We start from the raw sequence: 19,333 nt of genomic DNA, 5'->3' as shown, positions 1-19,333 counted from the left end.
TACCAAGGGTAGCTACAGAGGATCTTTTTAAGAAACAGAGAGGCACTTTGGGACACATTCTGGTAGAGCTTAGAGACGTCAAACTTTGCCGCCTGGATCCTGGCTTCCGTCTCCTGAGGATCATTTTCAATGAAAGGCGACTTGCCGCTCAACCTGGAAAATTAGGGAGAAGTTTTGAAACTCACAAAACGGCGTGGATCCCTCAAAACACGTTGCAATAAACACAATAAAATCTAAGATCGTTCACCAGGTTAGTTGTGAATTAAATGAATATTACAAGAGTGACAAGATGTCCACACCATGTAACATTACAGTATATGGAAAAAGATCTGAAATGCAAATTTCTCATCACAAGCCTCATTGTAAATTACGAGCACTTGTATATTTCTATTTAAAGAGGGCTTTCTTGGTGGAAGCTGTGAAAGCGGTACTCACATGATGAAAGTCAGTACGCCCACGCTCCAGATGTCAGCTGGAGGACCCACAACATCCCCTTTCAACATCTCTGGAGCTGCAAGAAGAAGGGAAAAATGTACGGCTTTGATTACATTACACTGAACATTAATTACATCCGCAAATAGGCTTTGTACCAAATAAACCATATGTAATTACTAAATGGTGTGTGTAGCCTTTTTTTAATGTGTGAATGGATCGATTAAGTTTGTGCTTCCATAGCTACTAAACGCCCACCGACAACACAGATACAGATCACTGTCATCACTATTGACGTGTACTGTTTATGTATCAATAATTTGTACTCAAAACTTAGATCTGTTTTGTAACATTGTGTGTTTTTGTTTAATTTACTCCCAAATAAATGATTACATAATGCACACTTGAAGGTGTCCCCTTAACTGCAGTGCTATTTATCAATCTAGCTCGTTCTGGTGCGAGTTGCCTACTTTTGGACAGTATAATGAGACTATATGGCAAAGCAATGTCATCTGGAAAACTGAACAGTGACGTCTACTTCCAGAAATCATGACTCAAGATAATCCACAGACCTTGTTTTAAGAGCAGTTTCATATAGGAACTATTTTCCTTTCAACCATAGATCCTCAATTGAAGTGAAGGCAGACATCTCTACGGCCGACAAACCAAAACAATCTAGATGTATAAATAGCGCCATAGGTAAGAGGAAAAAAACATGTATTTTTGATTTTGGGGTGCTCTGTCCCTTTAACATCATCAGTTACTCAGTACATAGAACACATTTCTATTCGGTGATGTCTCTTAATGTTTAAATATGTTGTGTGATAATTTCATTGTGTGGGCAAATCAACTGAGTCATAATGTTGTGTGTTTGTACTTTGTCCTCATGTCCCTCCTGCAACATAGATAATGCTCTAAATGAAGTTTAAGTAACTGAATGACAAACCAACTGAATTATCAGGACAGGATTTGTATTGACCTGAGCCATCCAACACATGCAGTCATTGATTTTTGGCCACTTGAGGGCAGCGTAACAACCTGTAAACACACTGACAAGTCACCTCATAAAAGGTTGATATGGCCAACGCGTTTGCAAACAGTTGCTTGTATATTGAGTAGAGCAGCTTCACTTTGACATTCCCAGTAGTGTGTGTAAAACAGGCCCTTACACATATACTCCAGTGTTCCGATAGGAGGGCTGAACTGCTTGAGGAAGAGGGGGTTGTAAGTCTGAGCGCTGCCGAAGTCAATGATCTTGATGACGTTCATGTAGGTGATGACGACGTTCTCTGGCTTGATGTCCAGGTGGAGGATGCGTCGGGTGTGGAGGTAGTCCAGACCCTGGAGGATCTGCACAATGTAGGTCACCACATCATCCTCTGAGTAACGGAACCTGGATCACGCCACAAAACAGCTTGTTAGAGGGCTCCAGGAGAGGATTTGTTTTTTAAGGCATTTATTGAGGCATTTTTAAATAAACTCAGTATAAACAGGAAACCTACATCAGAGAAGTACAGCCGTTTGGCCTCACCTGTCTATGAGGCTGAAGAGAAGCTCCTTCCCACTGCAGTACTCGGAGATGAGCACCAGGTAGCGCGGGGTGACGTAAGCTTCATGCAGAGCCATGATCCTGTCGTGATGAAGGGACTTGAGGATGTCGTACTCCTGCAGCACCATCTGCTTGCTGTCTGCCTCATATGGAACGATCTTAGCCATGAAGAGGTTGCCTGTGGCGTTTTCCCGGCACTCACGGATCACACCGAACCGACCCCTGTGTGACAAAGAATGAGTCAATGGTGACTTCTCCGAATGCTGTGTGTCCCACGGGCAAAAAGAGCACCGAGAGATTTATGTACAGTTCAGCTAAATCTGACGCAGATGACATTTTTGGCTTGTGGTAAAAAACTCGAAAATAAAAGACATTCATAATGCATATTCAAATAGTTTAACTCTTTGTCCTTTCAAATGAACAAGTACAAATATTTAGGGGAAAAAAATGAAAAAATAACAATCAACATGTATTCAGCAGAACAGCAGAGTTCACTGCTCCAAAAGTTTAAATTATTTTTATTTATTTTATATCGCGAAAGATGTAGTCGGATCCTCTACTTAAATTCTAATACTATGCTGTGAAAATACTCTACTTCTACAAGTAAAAGTCTTGCATTTAAAACTTTACTTAAAGGTTCAGTGTGTTTGGCAGCATCTAGTGGTGAGATTATAGATTGCAACCGACTGAAACTTCTGATCCAAGAGGCTTGTAAGATAGTTAATTTTGCTTAATACGTTTGTCTCTGCCTTTACCTTGCTTTCTCATCCATGAAGGTGTAAGGCTTCTGTGGAACTCCCTGGCGCAGAGATCCCTCTCCGGGCTTTCCCAATGGCGTCCTGCGGCCCGAAGGTGTGGCCCGTCCTGACGGCGTGACCCGTCCGGTCGGGGTGACCCATCCGGAGGGGATGCTCCGGCTGTCCCCTACCTGCAGAAGTGGCGTCAAGCTCTGCACCACCACCACCACGGGCCGCGAGACAGCCACGGGTACTGAGACAGTCACAGGAGTGACTGTAATGGTGGTGGTTGTCGGGGTGGAACTAGATTGAGAAGGCGGAGTAGCCCGCGCGGTCAGAGCCGGCACGTACATCGGAACAGACGAAATAGGTTTACCGATGACAGGCGCGGGTGCTGGTGCGGGAGATGGAGATTTGTTGGTTATTTGAGGGACTGCATTTACAGGACTTCGAGGTTTGGGTGGGACAGGGGGGGGGAGGCCCCAATTTGGTTTGGGGTTTGCCAACGCTGATGTTAATGGTTGTCTTGGCTTTGGCTGCCGTGACTTGGACAGCTGCGGCCGTCTGAACGGGAGCTTTTCCCGAGGGAGCTGTGCTAACGGGCGGAGTAACAGCGGGGCGGCTAACATCGACCTGCACAGTGGGTTTGACGGTTACTGCAGGAGCAGGGCTAGCCACAGGTGGAGCCGGAGCTGAAGTTGAGGGCGGGACAGGCGTTACCGTAGCGGATTTACTCAGAGCTGGTTTAATGGGAGGCACTTTCATGGACGACATCATCACCACAGGGACAGGAGGAAGAGTTGCAGGGACAGTCTTCACCACTACAGGAGTAGTGGATTTAGCTGGTTCTAATGAGAGACAAGGAGAGGGAGGACACGCCTCAAAGACTTGATCTGATAAATGAAAATGGATAACGCATACAATGTGAAGATCTGCAACAAAGACTTCACTCTCAGCACATTGTCCAATGTGATTTAAACATTTGCAATGTGCATCTGTACATTTATTAGAATATAAATACATTGAAAGCAACTATTTGTATATTTGACATCCTCTTCTAAAATCAGCCGAAAGGTCTCACAGAGTTTCTTTGAGGAAATACATACCTGGAGCACTCAGGCTCACTAGCTCTGACAGGTTGCTGTAGGGGCCCTGGCCAGCTTTATTGACGCATGCCACCCTGAACCTGAAGGAGCCCCCTGCTGGCAAGTCAGCCACATTGTAATAACAGTCTGCCGCGCCTGTAGCCACGATCAACCAGTTGGTCTCACCTGGGGGAGTAAAAATATCATTGATCCATGTGTCCAAGTTAATTAAGAGCCGGTTTATAGTACTATTACATAACACTTTTCATTATTCTATATCAAATGCAAACACCTTGTTTTGCTCTCTATAACCAAGTCTCATTGCTGTATTTATGTTTCAGGCTGTTAAATCTCATTTGCCGGAAACAAGTAGTTCACTACTTCACCTTCAACACTGTGTGCCATAGCCCACATGTTGCCATAGAAACCTTAAGATGGTTTGCATTAATGATGTGGTCTCGTTGATTTGATTTTCATAAGAATAATATTGTGTATTAACTTGTTTGATGAGAGTAGGTGTGTTGCCTGGTCATAGCTGATTTGGTAAAAAAAAAAATGATTCTTAATAAATCTTCCTGTTGCAACCCACAGCATATATGGTTTGTACTTATTTATTGTTGAAAGACTGACTTATTGAATGAATGTGAATTTGTCTCACATTCAAGAGGAGATCATTTATATTTTGAAGAGAGTTCTTAGATGTTCTTAATGCCTGGTACACACACATACCGATAACAACGTAGGTTCTAGTTTCAGAATCTATTTTGAAGTGGAGCCTGGCATCTTCGAGAAGCGTTTCCGACCTGAACACTTATAAACTCACGTTGGCGCTTCACTTCTTTTGCTCTCTACAGGCTCTTTTCCTGCTTCCCTCCAGGCACATCGATATATCGCCCAACCCAACCACCCATGGGGTTCGATCCAAAAAGCATTTGTGGACATTTGACAATGGTCATCTTTCTAAAAAAAGTGAATAAAATCCTTTGGGCCAATAGGGCCTTTGGAATCATTGTTAGTGAACACTGACCCTCTGCTCTCCTCTCCAGAGAGTATGTGCAGGGGGCCATGGTATCTGAGGGCCTCCATACTACCAGGGCTGTGTTGTTGTACTTCTGAGGTATTTCAGGGGTCCCAGGACGATTAGGCAGACCTGTACAAACAAATATATATTAGTATTATATACATATCACTTTCCCTCCAGTTTCTTCCCTGGCTCTCTGTTGTCTATCCAGTAGACTAACAGTACTCATTACGGTAGTCATTTATGTACAACAATATACGGACACTATATATTGTTTAAAAGACGACTAACACGGTTTACTGCTCCTCACAGATAGACGTAAAAGTGGTGTATGTCTCAGTTCTTACGAGCAAGAGATATTGTGCAAGAGCTGGACACTGCGGCCAGGGGGCTTTTAGCAACACATTCATAGACCCCTGCATCCTTTTTGGTGGTTCGCATGATCATCAGTAGCTGCCGGCCATCAGGGCAGGCGATCATGTTCATCCTGGCATCAATCTCCAGGGGCTTCTTATCTGAGGAAACACATGAAATGGTCTTTTATTGTGAGATATAACGATGAAGATTTAAGTTTATATTATTTATCGTGAATCAAAACGATGATGAGCGTTAACGTGAAGGTTGTTAAGGTTGCTAGAGTAATAAATAACGTAATTTGTTTATCTTATCTCCTGTCCTATTTGTTTGCACTGTATGCAATTTTTGCTGTCAGGGTAATTCGTGTTAGCGCGTAGTGAGATGCAATGTAAGCGTTCATTAGGCCTCGGCACTCGTGCACCTAAGAATAATTATGTAAATTCTTGCAACTAGCAAGAGAAGTGATTCTGACCGTAACACTGCCTTATTTAAATTAGAGACCCTTACCTTTCATCCAGGTGATGTGTGGGTGGGGGCTGCCTGCTGGCAGACAGCTGAGTGTGACTGGATCCCCCTCCAGCAGGACGTGATCTCTCAGCTTGATGTGGAATACTGGAGCGAAATCTGGGAGAAAAGGACATTTGACACACCATTATTAGAACCACGTAACAACATCTGGCCCAGGATCAGCTAGGAACCTTGTTGTTTTGTTTATTATCCCTCTTCATTTTTGCTATTATTATGAAGAGGTATATGTATGAGACAAACAAATGCATCACATGTACATTTACGAACCAATCAAATGCTATGTGTTCACTGATGTTGCCCTACAATCTATGCGTTATGGTTTGGTATATCATGTGATATGTGATATGTAAGAAAGGTAACCTAAAGCAACAGTTTGACATTTTGATAAATCACTCTCATATCGATATGTAAATTATTAAGCTACAGCCAGAAGCCAGTGGAGAGACTGGATAAGGGGAAACAGGTAGCCTGGCTCTGTTTGTAAGGTAACAAGATTCACCTGGGTGGAGAGGTTACATCTTGTTTGATTGAAGTGCAAAAAAAGAAGGAAAACAAGGGTTAAAAACTACACCTCGTGGTTTTAGGGAGGAATCACTTCCTGATGTATCCTCTGGTTGCCTGGCCACCTCACAGTGATGAGAAAAACATCAGAGTTTCCACTCTTTCTGCTAAGCTAAGCTAACTGGCTGTTGGTTCTAGCCTTATATTTAATGATGGATACAAGAGTGGTCTTCTTATAGAACTCTCGATAAAGTATATCTCCAAACTTTTGCTTTACTCTCTAATTACCTTACCCTTGACACCATACAATCCCATGTGCACTCTTATGTAACTTACCTGAAGCCAATCTGGAGTACTGGCGTGAACGTAGGGAACTATTTTCTCTGGAGATTGCTGTTGGTATGTCAGGCTGTGATACCGTCTTGTCTCGCCTCCCTCTGGTTAGGCCCCATCGATCCCAGCGGGATCTGCGCTCACCCTCCACAACTTTACAAGAATAAAACAATTGACACATTTAAGAAAGTGTAATTGATAATGCTCTGCAACCATGACTATACAGTATATATTTTTAAATAAAGGTATATGCCATACATACCCTTTGATGTTTCTGACTTTAGGCTGGACATGGAGTCTATAGACTCTGATGAGGCACCATTACTGGCCTGAGATGCCAGCTGGTTCTGAGGAACACTTGCAACCTTCGTAGCACGGCTCTCTGATGTCGCACGACGAAGCATGGAAAGAATGGGTGTCCTCTTGGTTTCCTTGTCCTCCGATGCTTTCCTTTCCTCTGAGTAGCTGCGGATTCTTGTGGAGATCCCAGCCACCGTTGATTCAATCTTCCTGCGCATTGCTAAGACCGGTGATTCATTAGGTTTCTTAAGCTCCTTTTCATCTTGTTCCACCAATGAATTACCTCCACCATCCATTTCCACTTCCTTCTTGTCCTGTGACCATCTAAGGCCGAGAGTCCAAGAAGGTCTATGTCTTGAACCAACGGTATCTTCTTCTTTGGTCGTTTCGTCCTTGCGCTCAGTTGACGAAGCTCGCTTCAGGCGCATGGAGAGCCTTCTCATAAAGCCTTGGTCCTTTTGAGCTTCACGAAGATCCTGGACTGACTTCGACTTCTCCTCAAGTTTCCTTGGTGCCAATTCCAATGGCGCACCAATTGGCCCAGGTCTGTATATGTCTTCACCTGACTCTGTTGAGTCTGATGAAGCCGCTTGGGATTTGTCCTCATTCTTTGACCGTGACAGAAATTTAAGACTTCTTGAGAGGGAAGACTCACGTTTTTTGAAGCGGGCCTCAAAGACCTCTTCAGAGGTAATATCCTCAAAGTCAACTCCTGCTGAGAGCTCTTGTTGGGATGAGGAATGTGTGGTAGTCCATGGTGGACTGGGTTCCTTTGTCATCATTTCTGGCGATGCTACCCTGGAGTACACAGCAGGGTGCTCATTGGTTGACGTGGTAGCTGGCTTTGGTGGACCAGGTAAAGCAGAGGACATGCTGGCAAATGGAGATGTGGGCGCAAATGTTTCAGTTAACACTGAGGGGGTCGAGTTCGCTGGAGCTACAACGGGTGTAGAGGGGCCTAAAGCTTGGTCATTGAGAGGCTGAACTGCAGGGACCATGATGGTCTGCATAATACTTGCATATGCTGAAGTCCTTCCATCTGGAAGAACAACTTTAGCAGGAAGCGAGGGTGTCACATAAGTTGACACAACATTTGCTGATGGGCGGGAATATTCTTGTGTTGGTCTCACCATGACTGAGTTTGTGGTTATGATCATATCAGAAGATTGAGCAGGCATAACTACTTCTTTTTCTGCACTTTTTTCAGAAACGTCAACATGTCCTTCAGCATTTGATTCAGCATCACTGACTATTCTTTCCTCTTCTTCTTTCATAATCTGTTCTTTTTCATCTTTCTCATTTCCTCCTTCGTCTTCGTCCATTTTCTCTTCTAGTTCAGAGCTTTGGACCACAAGAGGAGGTGTAGGAATTCTCTGGCCCGTATACTCTGATTCAATCATTGGTTCTTCTGATATGCTCATGTCCTTCTCTGAGAAACCACTAGTGCTCGATCTCTCATCAAAATTACTATCTGTAGTCAGCCCTTCCATCTTTTCATTCATAGTCTCATCAGGCTTTATCTCTTTCTCCATCAATGATTCCTCGCTTTCTGCTTTGGTTAGACTTTCCTGCACAACAGACTCTGGTGTCGGTGGTCTTGGCGAAGGTTCCCTGGGAGTCACCGGACGGGAGTCTAGCTTGATTTGCTCAGTAAGAGCTGACATAGATATGGCCTCCTTGAGCCTTCTCTCTTCTACCCGTGCCAAGGGAATCTCCAAGGGAGCTCCTGACCGGCGGTGTAAAGCTATAGGTTCTGAATCACCTTGACTGAAAGAAGCAGTTTTGCGCAAAACTTTGGGTTTGGGAACTTCCTCCATTGCAGAATCGCTGGATGCAGCTCTAATTAGTGGGGGTGGGCCCAAACGAGCAGTACGAGAGAAGCGTTTTTCATCTCCCGCTCCCAATGTTTCCAACAGAGGTCCCCTCAGTCCACTCATCTTGTTGTCCACAGAGCCACCACGAAGCAGTCGCTGTCGCATCAGCTCCAGTTTGAGAGCGTAGTCTTCTTGACTCATCTTGGCAGTTCCTGGGCTGGTGCTCCTTCTTGGTAGTTCCATAGAGACAGCTTTCTTGAGAACTCTCTTTCCGCCCTCTTGATTAGCTTCTCCAGCTCCTTCCTCGGGTGTAATCCGGAGCAGCAATGCACTGTCGGCGGAGCCTCCACGTCTTAGCTCTCCTCTCCGTCGTCCACCCTCTGGTTTGTCTGACTCCATGCTTGAACCCCTTCGCAGGGGTTTTCTAGTCAGCTGCGACTTTTGCGACAATTCCGCTGGTGGTTCTTCATCTGAGGAACCCCTGTCATTGTCCTGTGACGACCTTTTCCGCAGGCGGCCTTTAGCGGTTAATTCGACGCCTTCTTTATCCATTTCTTTAGGGTCACACTCCATAGCCTCCTGGGCTTGAACAGGAGACGCAGACCATTTACTTGTTCCATCCTGCTTTCCTGTTTCCTGCTCATTTGTCTGGATGTCATTAAGTGACATCCTTGATCCAGAAAATTCCATGTTAAGCGGCATTGGAATGAATGGCAGTTCATCAATGTCTTCATCCGAATCTGAAGATGATGACGGCAAAGGTGAACCTTCTTTAAGGTGCCCGGGAACGGCGATGGAGATATGGCTGGAGGAATCGTTAAGCAAATCAGGTATGGACCTCATGACCATTTTCGATTTATAGCTGATTAGTGAACGCTGTAAAAGTGGATATATGATTAAATAAAAAAAATATTGCAATCTGGGTCTAATGCAAAATAGAAGCAGAAAAGGAAATGAAACCCTCACCTGCCATTTTCTGCGAGACACAAACTTCCTCAAGGACTCTGTGCTTATGGCCTTCCCCTTGCTAAGTGTCTGTGCAATGAAGAGACATTAAATGTAATAAAAGGAATGAGGAATGAGACCTTGCTCAGTATCATCAAATAAAAATGACTGCAGAAAGAGGTTGTGGATGATTAACACTGCAGTGTGAAATACTACAGGCCTGGTCTTACCTTGAACCAGGGGTGACGGAGACATCCTTGAGTATCAGGTCTCCTAGAGAAACAAATGTGTCATTTATGTTTACATTTGTTATTTGTTTACATTTGTTAAAATCGTTGACATGAGCGATTTCGTCTTTTTATTTACTTGATAAGGAGCAATTTATTGTGCCAGTGAGGAAAATGTTGTGGTGAAAGCTGTGACATCTTCTAGAGGTGTTTAAACCTCAAAAATTAACAAACTATATTTAAACTTCTATTAAAATATCTATAAAAGGCCACAAAGGAAATAACTGTCAAATAGAATTCTTGAAAAAAGTCAATGAAAACATATGAATATAACGTGGAAATCTAGAAATACTGAATAAAACTTGAGAATAGTGAATGTAGCTCTCATTGTTGTTGACTTTTGGTTTGTATTTGTGTGTTTTTTCAAATTATGTTAAGACTGACGTGCGTTAAAATAAGGACACCTTTATCCATTCAACTAAGATTGTTGCAATCTGATTTTGCAGCAGTTTACTCATTCCAATGCACTGTGTTTACCTTTAAGACCTTTACTGTATAGATTGCATTCCGAGTGATGTCAGACATCAACATTGACTGAAAATATATCCTATAATATCTCCTGTTTATTCAATATACATTATCTCCGGAATAGCTTGTTGCAACTATAAGTTAAATGTCCAGATGTATTTCACACAATCATTATCATTATTTCACATAAAACAGATCTTGATAAAAAGATCCAGCAGTGTTACTCACAGCCTGTCTGCTACCAGCAGCTTTATGATGAACCCTTTAGCCTCTTGGCAAAGGTCAGCGAACATGCTCTCCTCGAAGGCAACATTATAGTTCCTGATGTTCAGTACGGAGCTGCGGTCATTCTCTCCAGCAAATGGAGAAACTCCTGTCAGACTGATAAAAGAAACAACCGCGTACATTTTAATGACAAGCCTATGGGTAGTCCTGAACCAGCAAACACATAGAAAACAGACATTGGTATTCAGCTCCCTAGAATACATTTAATTATGATGAAAATAAAGAAAAACTATTTTACTCACCCCAGATATGCAATGACTCCAATTGACCTAGGAGAATAAAGAAGAGAATTAGAAAATGGTGATGTATTAAGACAAAATAAACAGTAAATTCAAGAGAAACTCTACCAGATGTCCGTCGCTTTTGACACAGGGGTCTGATTGACAATTTCTGGTGCAACAAATTCCGGTGTGCCATATTTGCAGTATTGAGCCTCATCGGGTGTGATCTGCACTGCGTTGCCGAAGTCACAGATTCGTATCTGATCACCGTGGGAGTCCGCCATGAGGATGTTATCAGGCTGAGAAAAGAAATAAAAGAAAATAAAAAAGTTTTATCATGATCTGCCATCAGAATACATCTTGTATGATTATTTGCTAAATGTAAAACCAAAAACTGTTCCAGTGCAGTTTTGAAAAAATGTATTTTGAATATATATTTTTCATATATCCAAAGAAAGACGATGAAAGAGTGGGAGAGTGAGGCTCCATGAGTATCCACCTTAATGTCGAGGTGTATAATGTGTTGATGATGAAGGTAGTCCACGCCCTCAAGCAGTTGTCTTATACATGAACGTACCTGGTGGTTCCAAAACACAAACATATCAGTATTAAATTACATACAGTACATTTGATCATTACAATGAAGTTGATGTTGAAATGTGCGATTAGTGTTAAATTTGCTGTGCAGGCATAAAACCCTCGACTTACATCACACTCCATAACTATAGATTTCCTTGTAAATCTGTCAAGCAGCTCCTCGTGGCATCTTTAAAGATTAATTAAGGCTATTCTTTCTGGGACTTTAGATGCATTATACAATTAGCTTTGTTATACATTTACAGTATGTATGCATGTATATGCGTTTATTTAACTTTTAACAAGAAAAAGCACTTCAGAACAACATAATACTTAGAACTACATTGAACGTGAAAAAGCAAACATTTTTATTCATATATCATTTCACCTACGTTCCCAGGCTGTTTGTGTACTCTGTGTTTTAACTGCCTAATAAGGATACATTTCGGTGATGATGACGACGGTATTCTTTTTCTCAAAGGCATCCTGAAAGAAAAGGATTCTCTCGTGGTCCAGCTTGGAGAGCAGGTTCATCTCTCTGCGGGCAGATGCCTTCTTCTTGGCCCGTGTGGAGACAAACTTAGCAGCATACTCCATTTTGCCGGCCTTCTGGGTCACACGTTTCACATAGGAAAATGCACCTCTGGAGGAGAACAATCAGGAGGACTTAGTTCATCACTATTTAACTCTACTTAATGAGATAAAAACTGGTTCCAATGCTAGACTATGGTCCTTTTGCATCATTATATTGCGATGGGATTTTAGATGTGGGTTTAAAAATGCCTTACCTTCCAATTTCCTTGTGAATGTCATAGTTGTCAGTCAGTCTGCGCATCTTCCTCAGAATAGTCTCCTCATCATCCATTGGATCTTCCTTACGTTTGGCTGCAGTAATGAGCAAGTTTTAATTGGACTAAAGGAACTCAAATAATCAAAAGACAATAACAATAACAAGTCTTATTAGCTTGTTAGCCATGCAGCCAAAATACTGTTAAACCTTTTTTTTTTTTTTTAAATGGCGTCGATAGATTGACCTCTCACCATCATGAATGGTGAGCTCAGCTTTACAGGACACAGATCCTGCCAAGTTCCTGGCAGTGCAGGTGTAAACCCCGGAGTCTTCTGGACGAGCATTTAGGACCACCAGGGAACATTCATTATCATCATACACGAATGTGTAATGACTGCTCTCCGACAGCAGGATGTCGTTCTGAAAGCAAATACTGTACATTTCGGCATTGGTTCTTCTGAGCTTTATAAAGCAAAGTTATCTGATTTTGTAAATTTCTATTTAAAATGTGTACCCTACTGTATAGTTTGGTTTATCTTGGTGATCACTTATTAAATTACTTTTGATTGCTAAAATGGATAAAAACCTTGAACCAGAGAATTTCGGGAATGGGTTTGCCCTCCACAACCACAGCAAAGCAAGGGGTCTCCCCTGCACACACGTCCAAGTCCTCCATGATAGTTTCAAACGTTGGCGGTGCTGCGGACAGAGTTGCGAAGGTACAATACCAAGTTACATTAGCTTTTAGACGGATGAATGGACAGATAGATCAATCCGCTCCCTACCTGCCATCTCCACGTTGAAGGTGCAGCTGTCGCTGCCGTGCTTGTTGGATGCCACGAACACCATTTCTCCGATGTCAGCACTCTTCACTTTGAGCAGCTTCAGCGTTTGCTGGTCATCGTCTGGCATAGTCATCTCGTACAGGCCTGGCTTGCTGGAGAGGACCGCTCCTCTCCTGTTGAGAAGGGTTTACATGTTCAATTTTGTTCATGTTATAGGTGGGAGGACAGCGGGATAGCACTGGGAGTGGAGCCTTTTACATATTTGTTCAATGAGAATAAAATTAAATGTAAAATCAAGACAATGCCTATATATAGGTATATATATATATACTGTATATGCTGGAGACGACATCACAGGCAAATGCATTCATGTAAGAATAGAAGATGTTAATAGATACCTCTTCCAGAGGACTGCAGCGTTGACATGATTGAGGGTGACAGTGATGGTGACTGACTGGTTTTCCATCACATGTACAATATCTGGCTTATCAATAATCACCGGAGCCTCCTGAAGATAGGGACCTAAAAGCAAATGTACACACAGATAATATTTATTAAATAGTTCAACCATCCACACTGATGATGGATGGATGGATGGATGGATGGATGGATGTTCTGGAAAAACCTGAATGCACCTCGGTCCAGGAGCTGCACCGGGTCGGTGGTAGGTGAGGGCTTGCTGAAGGCTTTGGAGGTGATGGTCAGGACCCTGAAAGCATAGCGCACGCCTTTGGAGAGGGTGGTGATGGTGTAGGTGGTCTCCTTCAGGCCAGAAGCTATGATGGTCCACTGGATGGAGCCCAGGGCTTGTTGTTGGATGGCATACATCAGGGAGCTGGGGTCTGAAAAGAAAAATGGTTGGAAAGTTGGAACTACTTCTTTGCCGTTCACAAAAACACAATTGTGTTCGCTGCGCTTCCAGGAAGCTTACAATTAAACCCTTTTTTGAATAATTTTGTCTATATTTCTTTATATAGTGTACTTATTTGATCTGGTGAACAAAACAAATCGGAATATCATTCTTTCATACCAATGGAAGGGTCCAGCCTCCTTGGTTTCTTCCAGCTTAAGTTGATGGTTTTACCAGTGATGGATTCTATCACTGGACACCCATCAGGAGGGTCTGGGAGGATATCTGAAAATGACCACAATGGAATTAGAGGTCCATAAATGTTTCTGATCTGCCTTTTTGCCAGAGCAAATCTGTTTAAACAGGGGGTTCTTGTTTGAATCCCTATGTGTTTTTTTTTTTAGAATAGAATGAAAATCACCTGTAACATAGAGATGAGCATAGCAGGTGGCTTTGCCAACTTTGTTTGAGATGACACTCTTGTAGACGCCACCATGGGCGTGGCACACGGAGCGGATGACCAGGCTGTGGACGTCACGAACTACAGGAGGAAGCAGAGATGAAAGGTTAGGAGGTAGTACTGGCCCATTAGCGTCTCTATGCGACTTAGCTGACCACAACGGTGACAAATTAAATGATGTCCCTGAAAATGAGACTGTTGACCTGAAAAAGTTATTTCTTAAAAGTGCTTAAAATGTCTGAAAAGCAAACTCTTGCCGTTATGCAAGTATTGACTGTCCATTCTCAGAAGCAAGGTAGAAATAGCGTGATATTGTCAGAGTGTCTGAATTTGACTGTTAGAGATTTAACTAATTAGCTGCTCAGAACAGCAGTGTTAATCTAATCACATACTGTCATAATGGCGTTTCATTCAGCTCAAAGACGTACTCAATTCATTTTTAGAAAGTTGGCTTTTCTTCATGCAAGTGCCTAAGTTCCTTTTAATTTTGATTAACATATTCATTTTACTTTAACTTTTAATAAAAATACCAAATTATAGGAATCTGAAATAAACTGCTCAGACCGTTGCTTTGTGAAGGCTCGGTTACGTTGGCCTGAGCCTTGGCTGAATGTTATTCCATTTTCAAACTCTTACACTGCGTCATCTTTCTGTCCTCGGTGCTCTCAATCCGTTTGCCGTTGTGGAACCAGATGATGGTGGGGTAGGGCAAGCCGGCTACTTTACATTTGAGCACAGCCTCCTTGCCCTCGATCACATCCAGGTCATAAAGGGGTTTGATGAAGTCAGGCATAGTGAAACGCTCCACCTCGTTCTCCGGAACCTCTGGCTCCTCTGGGATCGATGGCATCTTCTCCAGTTTAGCCCTAAAGGGAAGAAAAGATTTTAGAAACCATATTCTAGAATAGTCCATGTAACACACAACAGGACTAACACGCTCTTACATCTGCGAGGAGATGGCTGGCCGTGGTTCTTGTATGTAAAGCTCGGCGGAGCTCTCTGCCTCGCCGTGACTGTTGCGGGCCGTGACAGTGTAAAATCCCTCATCCTCATTGGTCACATGAGAAATGAAAAGAGAGTGGCGGCCGCCCTCCCGAAGAACACGAATGTCCTCACTTTCTATAAGCGGATGATCTAAAGGGGTAAAAAAAGGTTTGTATTATATATTTCTTTAGTCTTAAAGTGCGTTATAAATAACAAGAGGGGAGAAATATAAAGAAGAAGAGTAAGAATAGAGTATTTCACAAAGGATCGGATCCTCCAACTTCTTAGAGAGGTAACCAACTATTTTCACTTTCGCCGTTTGCAGGCATGTAGCATAAAAATCAGATCACTGTTGCTCACAGAATGATGAAAAAATAAAAAAAAAAAAAAAGGACAATTATTGCCTGCTGACAATAGTCTTTTTTGCTGCCTCCAGTATTCTGGGACCTGTAGTATTTAAACCACATTTGCTGTTATCACCAGTAAAACAGGGTGTCGCCAAGTCAACCAGGAAATCTTAAGGATTGCCACTCAAAATGTAAGATGTTCTGTGATGCACCTCTGCGCAAGAGCAGATAAGTACAATCCTACCAAAGTGGCTCCAGACGACCTTAGGAGACGGCGTCCCACTGACTTTGCAGTCAAATCGAGCGTTGCGCCCCTCAATCACTTCTAGAACGTCCAGCTTGCGAGTGAAGAGAGGCTCAATTGATGGGATGACTCTGAGTTTGCCGCATGAGGTCACCTCCTCTGAAGAGTAAAAATGTGTATTCAGAATAGCAGAAGACAGGTAAATTCCTTTTAATTTAAAATCACACATATTGCGATATTTATTCTTGAGACATACCTTTAGCTGTGCTGAGCTTACACACGTACGTCCCACTGTCGTCCTCGTGTACGGAGTTGAGCAGCAGCCGGCACTTTCTTCCATCGAAGTGCATTTTACAGTTGAGCAACGCCGGCTGGATCAGTTTCCCGTCTGCCAGCCAGTCCACATCGGTGTCCTTCGGTCCGATGACATGACACTCAAACAGAACGGTCTCTCCAGCCTTGGCTGTGATGTCCCTGACCGGGCGGATGACAGCCAGGCCCGGCTCAACTGGTGGCGCTGGGTGTAAATAAAGGACATTTTCTGAAGAGTGCTGTTCAGTGGTACTTGATGGTTGGACTAGTTACTGGTCAGAATCTATGTTTTTATTCACTTCAGGTTATGGTATCAATGTATATATCCTAATTAATAGGTAAACTAGTATCAGCAATTTAGTCACAACTAAGCAAACAGTTAACTCGTTTGTCGAGTTAACTGTTTGACCTGATCAAACACTGCTCCATTATCAAAAACAGAGAGTGAAATGTGGACCATCAAACGCCTGTGCATTTCGAAAGAAGCGTACCTTTTACCTCCAACTTTGCTTCACACTGCTTTGTCCCATACTCATTAATGATCTTACAGGTGTAAACCCCAGAGTCTGACCGCAGTGCTGACTTGACGGTCATTTCAAAAGTGCCGTCTTCTGTCTCCCGCACATCGTGATGTGGGCCAGCTTTTACCGTAACTCTGTCCCGCAGCCTGCAAAAGAGGAGAGTTTAAGGGAACAATTCCTGCCGTGTGTTAAAACAAGTGACGAATCATGCATGAGCTTTTTTAAAACTTAATTTATGCGTTGAGGGATGACCAAGCGCACACTTTTTCCAACCACAAGCTCTCTTCTGGCTGGTATGAAGGGGGTGGAGGGTGGGATACATCATCCATGACTGCCAGTATTATGTTTAGCACATTCCTTTCATGCTATTGTCTTTCGAGAGTCATGACTAACTCCAATGACAGGGCCTGCCTGTGTAATTCAGCCTATTCTTGTCGCTCATATTAAAAGGGATGGTTGAAGTGGGGTTAGTATGAGGTACTTATCCATAGTCAGTGTATTACCTACAATGGATGCCGCGCCTCTAGTTTGGGGAAACATTGGAGTATGAACATGGAAGCTAAGCAATGTGCTGCTGTGGACGGGGGCAGCAAAACATATTTTAGACACCTAAAAGAAAGGCTCACCTGAAGAAAATGATTTTTCAGTTTACGTGTATGCTATATTATAGAATATTATCCTTGCTGCTAGACAGCCCTTTCCAATGAGCCCTTAACAGTGAGGCCGTTATATCCAACGATTCTCTTGTCAAAGCTACCAGACTCCGTTGACACAAACAATAATTTCACCTACAAGCCAAAGAAGGTAGTCAAAGGTCATGTGTACTGCTGTTGATTGTAGCTTAGTCTGCCGTATACTAAACGATCGCCTGACACATTTAAATCCGTTTGTTTTTGTGACTCTTCATGGCTTGTAGCTAACGTTAGCTCTCCACTAGTGACTGATCAACTTGCGTTTCTGACTTGCTAGCTCGACGGCTGCGCTCTGGTCCCGTCTGCCCCCCCCCCCTCTCTGTATGCAGTACTAAGGCTTGTAACGTTTTGTTCAAATTCAAAATGCTCAACTTAGACGCAACAGGCCGTGCCTTGCACTCCAGTGCACCGCTTGTCTGACGTTCGTCTACATGCCTTGTTACTGATAAAGCAACTGGTGGGCAACAGTGCATGCCCGGCTGCCTGATCAGTAAAATACAGTAAAATGTTGTTCAGAATTGAGAAAACAAATAAGCCGTGCCGACTGGATGACACCAGACCATCTGAGAAGTGTGAGAAAGTATTTTTAATTCAACACCAAAGATGGCGCACCAGTGAGTATTTACAGCAGCAGGATGGTGCATGTGGGATTAACTCAAAGTCAACAACAGTGCCCATGCTCGAGAAAATGAAGGAACATGTCACCCAGTTAACAGAGAGAAGTTCCACGACAATAACATATCAGGCTTTGGTCTTTTTCATTGAATTTGCTGGCAGTCAGAAAAATATGGAATATTCCAAGCTGGTGTCATAGCTAACAACTGCAATGAAGAAACCACTGGCTCATAAAACATATAAGGGAGTATTCTACAAACAGGAACTTCAATCCGATGTGGCTCTTTTTTTTGGACCGCCTGAGCATTGCATGAGAATTCCAGATTGTTGTCTCACAGCTCATTAGTTCAGACAGACATTTGTGTTTCTGGGCCCTGAGCAGCTCAATGGTAAATGGGGGGAAGCATGTTATTCTCCTCCTTTCCCTATTAAGACTCTTTCTGTCAGCCTGGAGATTGGTGAGCAGGAAACATTAATCTTCCACTTCCTTTAACTGATGCAATAAAGCAGCATGCTCCAGAACAAACTATGCAGTCAAACAGGCATGCCCACGGTTTGTGATACAGATAAACTACTTTTCCATTTCCCATGCAAGCGATGAGTCTAAGTGGGTTGATGAAGTGTGTGTGTGTGTGTGTGGGGGGGACCTACCAATAGAGCATGGGTTTGGGTTGTCCACTTATTCGGACAGCGATGGTGACTTCCTGTCCTTCAATGACAGCTTGATCACTCATTGTTACCTGTTTGAAATGTAATGCAAGTTAGAAGCTGAGAGATGCATTTTTCTACCTGCATGTTTTTATTTGACGGATGTGTTGATGGGATGACCACACAGTGGACAATGCGTTCATACAGGAGAATTCATATTGATAGATTCTGTACGCCCTGTACATTAAACATTTTGATGCAATATATTGCAACAAACCAGTCAAAAATGCAATTGAGTATGTGTCAATGCTGAAAATATAAAAGTGATTCTCTAAAAAAGGGAACGTCAATTAGGTATCCGTTTAGACTGAGCTCTAGACAGTCTCACCAGGAATGCAGGGGGTTTCCTGAATCGTGTGTCAATAGTTCGCTTGAGCTCAGGCCCTCCGAAATCCATGCTTTCCTCCAGGGGACTGAGATACTCCTCATCAGATGTAATAGGGCTGCCGATGTCCCTGGGCACACCCAGGTTCCCTTTTGGCTCCTGCACAGACTCTGTAAAAGCAACGAGGTCACATTGTGTGTCGGGGTTTAGTTTCAGACAATCCCGCTCGCAAACAAATGAGCTGAAAAAGAACACAGGAGA

The 19,333-nt window shown here is 43.1% G+C and overlaps 1 protein-coding gene across 1 annotated transcript in view; it reads right to left on the bottom strand.

Moving 5' to 3' along the window:
- The window catches only part of LOC116398597 (striated muscle preferentially expressed protein kinase-like), a 38,627-nt gene that overhangs the window by 3,321 nt on the left and 15,973 nt on the right, over positions 1-19,333 (bottom strand). The window contains 35 exon segments of the mRNA XM_031875045.1: positions 4-153; positions 436-511; positions 1,602-1,825; positions 1,964-2,203; positions 2,737-3,194; positions 3,196-3,566; positions 3,825-3,989; positions 4,831-4,953; positions 5,172-5,339; positions 5,689-5,805; positions 6,547-6,696; positions 6,806-9,533; positions 9,624-9,692; positions 9,833-9,875; positions 10,586-10,738; positions 10,885-10,911; positions 10,990-11,162; positions 11,363-11,440; positions 11,572-11,629; positions 11,882-12,082; positions 12,228-12,324; positions 12,481-12,649; positions 12,816-12,928; positions 13,015-13,187; positions 13,413-13,536; positions 13,650-13,856; positions 14,045-14,149; positions 14,286-14,405; positions 14,961-15,190; positions 15,269-15,458; positions 15,900-16,058; positions 16,156-16,416; positions 16,703-16,878; positions 18,691-18,779; positions 19,076-19,242. Coding sequence (XP_031730905.1) covers positions 4-153; positions 436-511; positions 1,602-1,825; positions 1,964-2,203; positions 2,737-3,194; positions 3,196-3,566; positions 3,825-3,989; positions 4,831-4,953; positions 5,172-5,339; positions 5,689-5,805; positions 6,547-6,696; positions 6,806-9,533; positions 9,624-9,692; positions 9,833-9,875; positions 10,586-10,738; positions 10,885-10,911; positions 10,990-11,162; positions 11,363-11,440; positions 11,572-11,629; positions 11,882-12,082; positions 12,228-12,324; positions 12,481-12,649; positions 12,816-12,928; positions 13,015-13,187; positions 13,413-13,536; positions 13,650-13,856; positions 14,045-14,149; positions 14,286-14,405; positions 14,961-15,190; positions 15,269-15,458; positions 15,900-16,058; positions 16,156-16,416; positions 16,703-16,878; positions 18,691-18,779; positions 19,076-19,242 — 8,152 coding nt within the window.

The sequence above is a fragment of the Anarrhichthys ocellatus genome, unplaced genomic scaffold (assembly GCF_004355925.1).
Source record: "Anarrhichthys ocellatus isolate YVR2014 unplaced genomic scaffold, GSC_Weel_1.0 scaffold86, whole genome shotgun sequence".
In the NCBI taxonomy this organism is placed as follows: domain Eukaryota; kingdom Metazoa; phylum Chordata; class Actinopteri; order Perciformes; family Anarhichadidae; genus Anarrhichthys; species Anarrhichthys ocellatus.
This window is presented reverse-complemented; position numbering and strand designations above follow the sequence as displayed.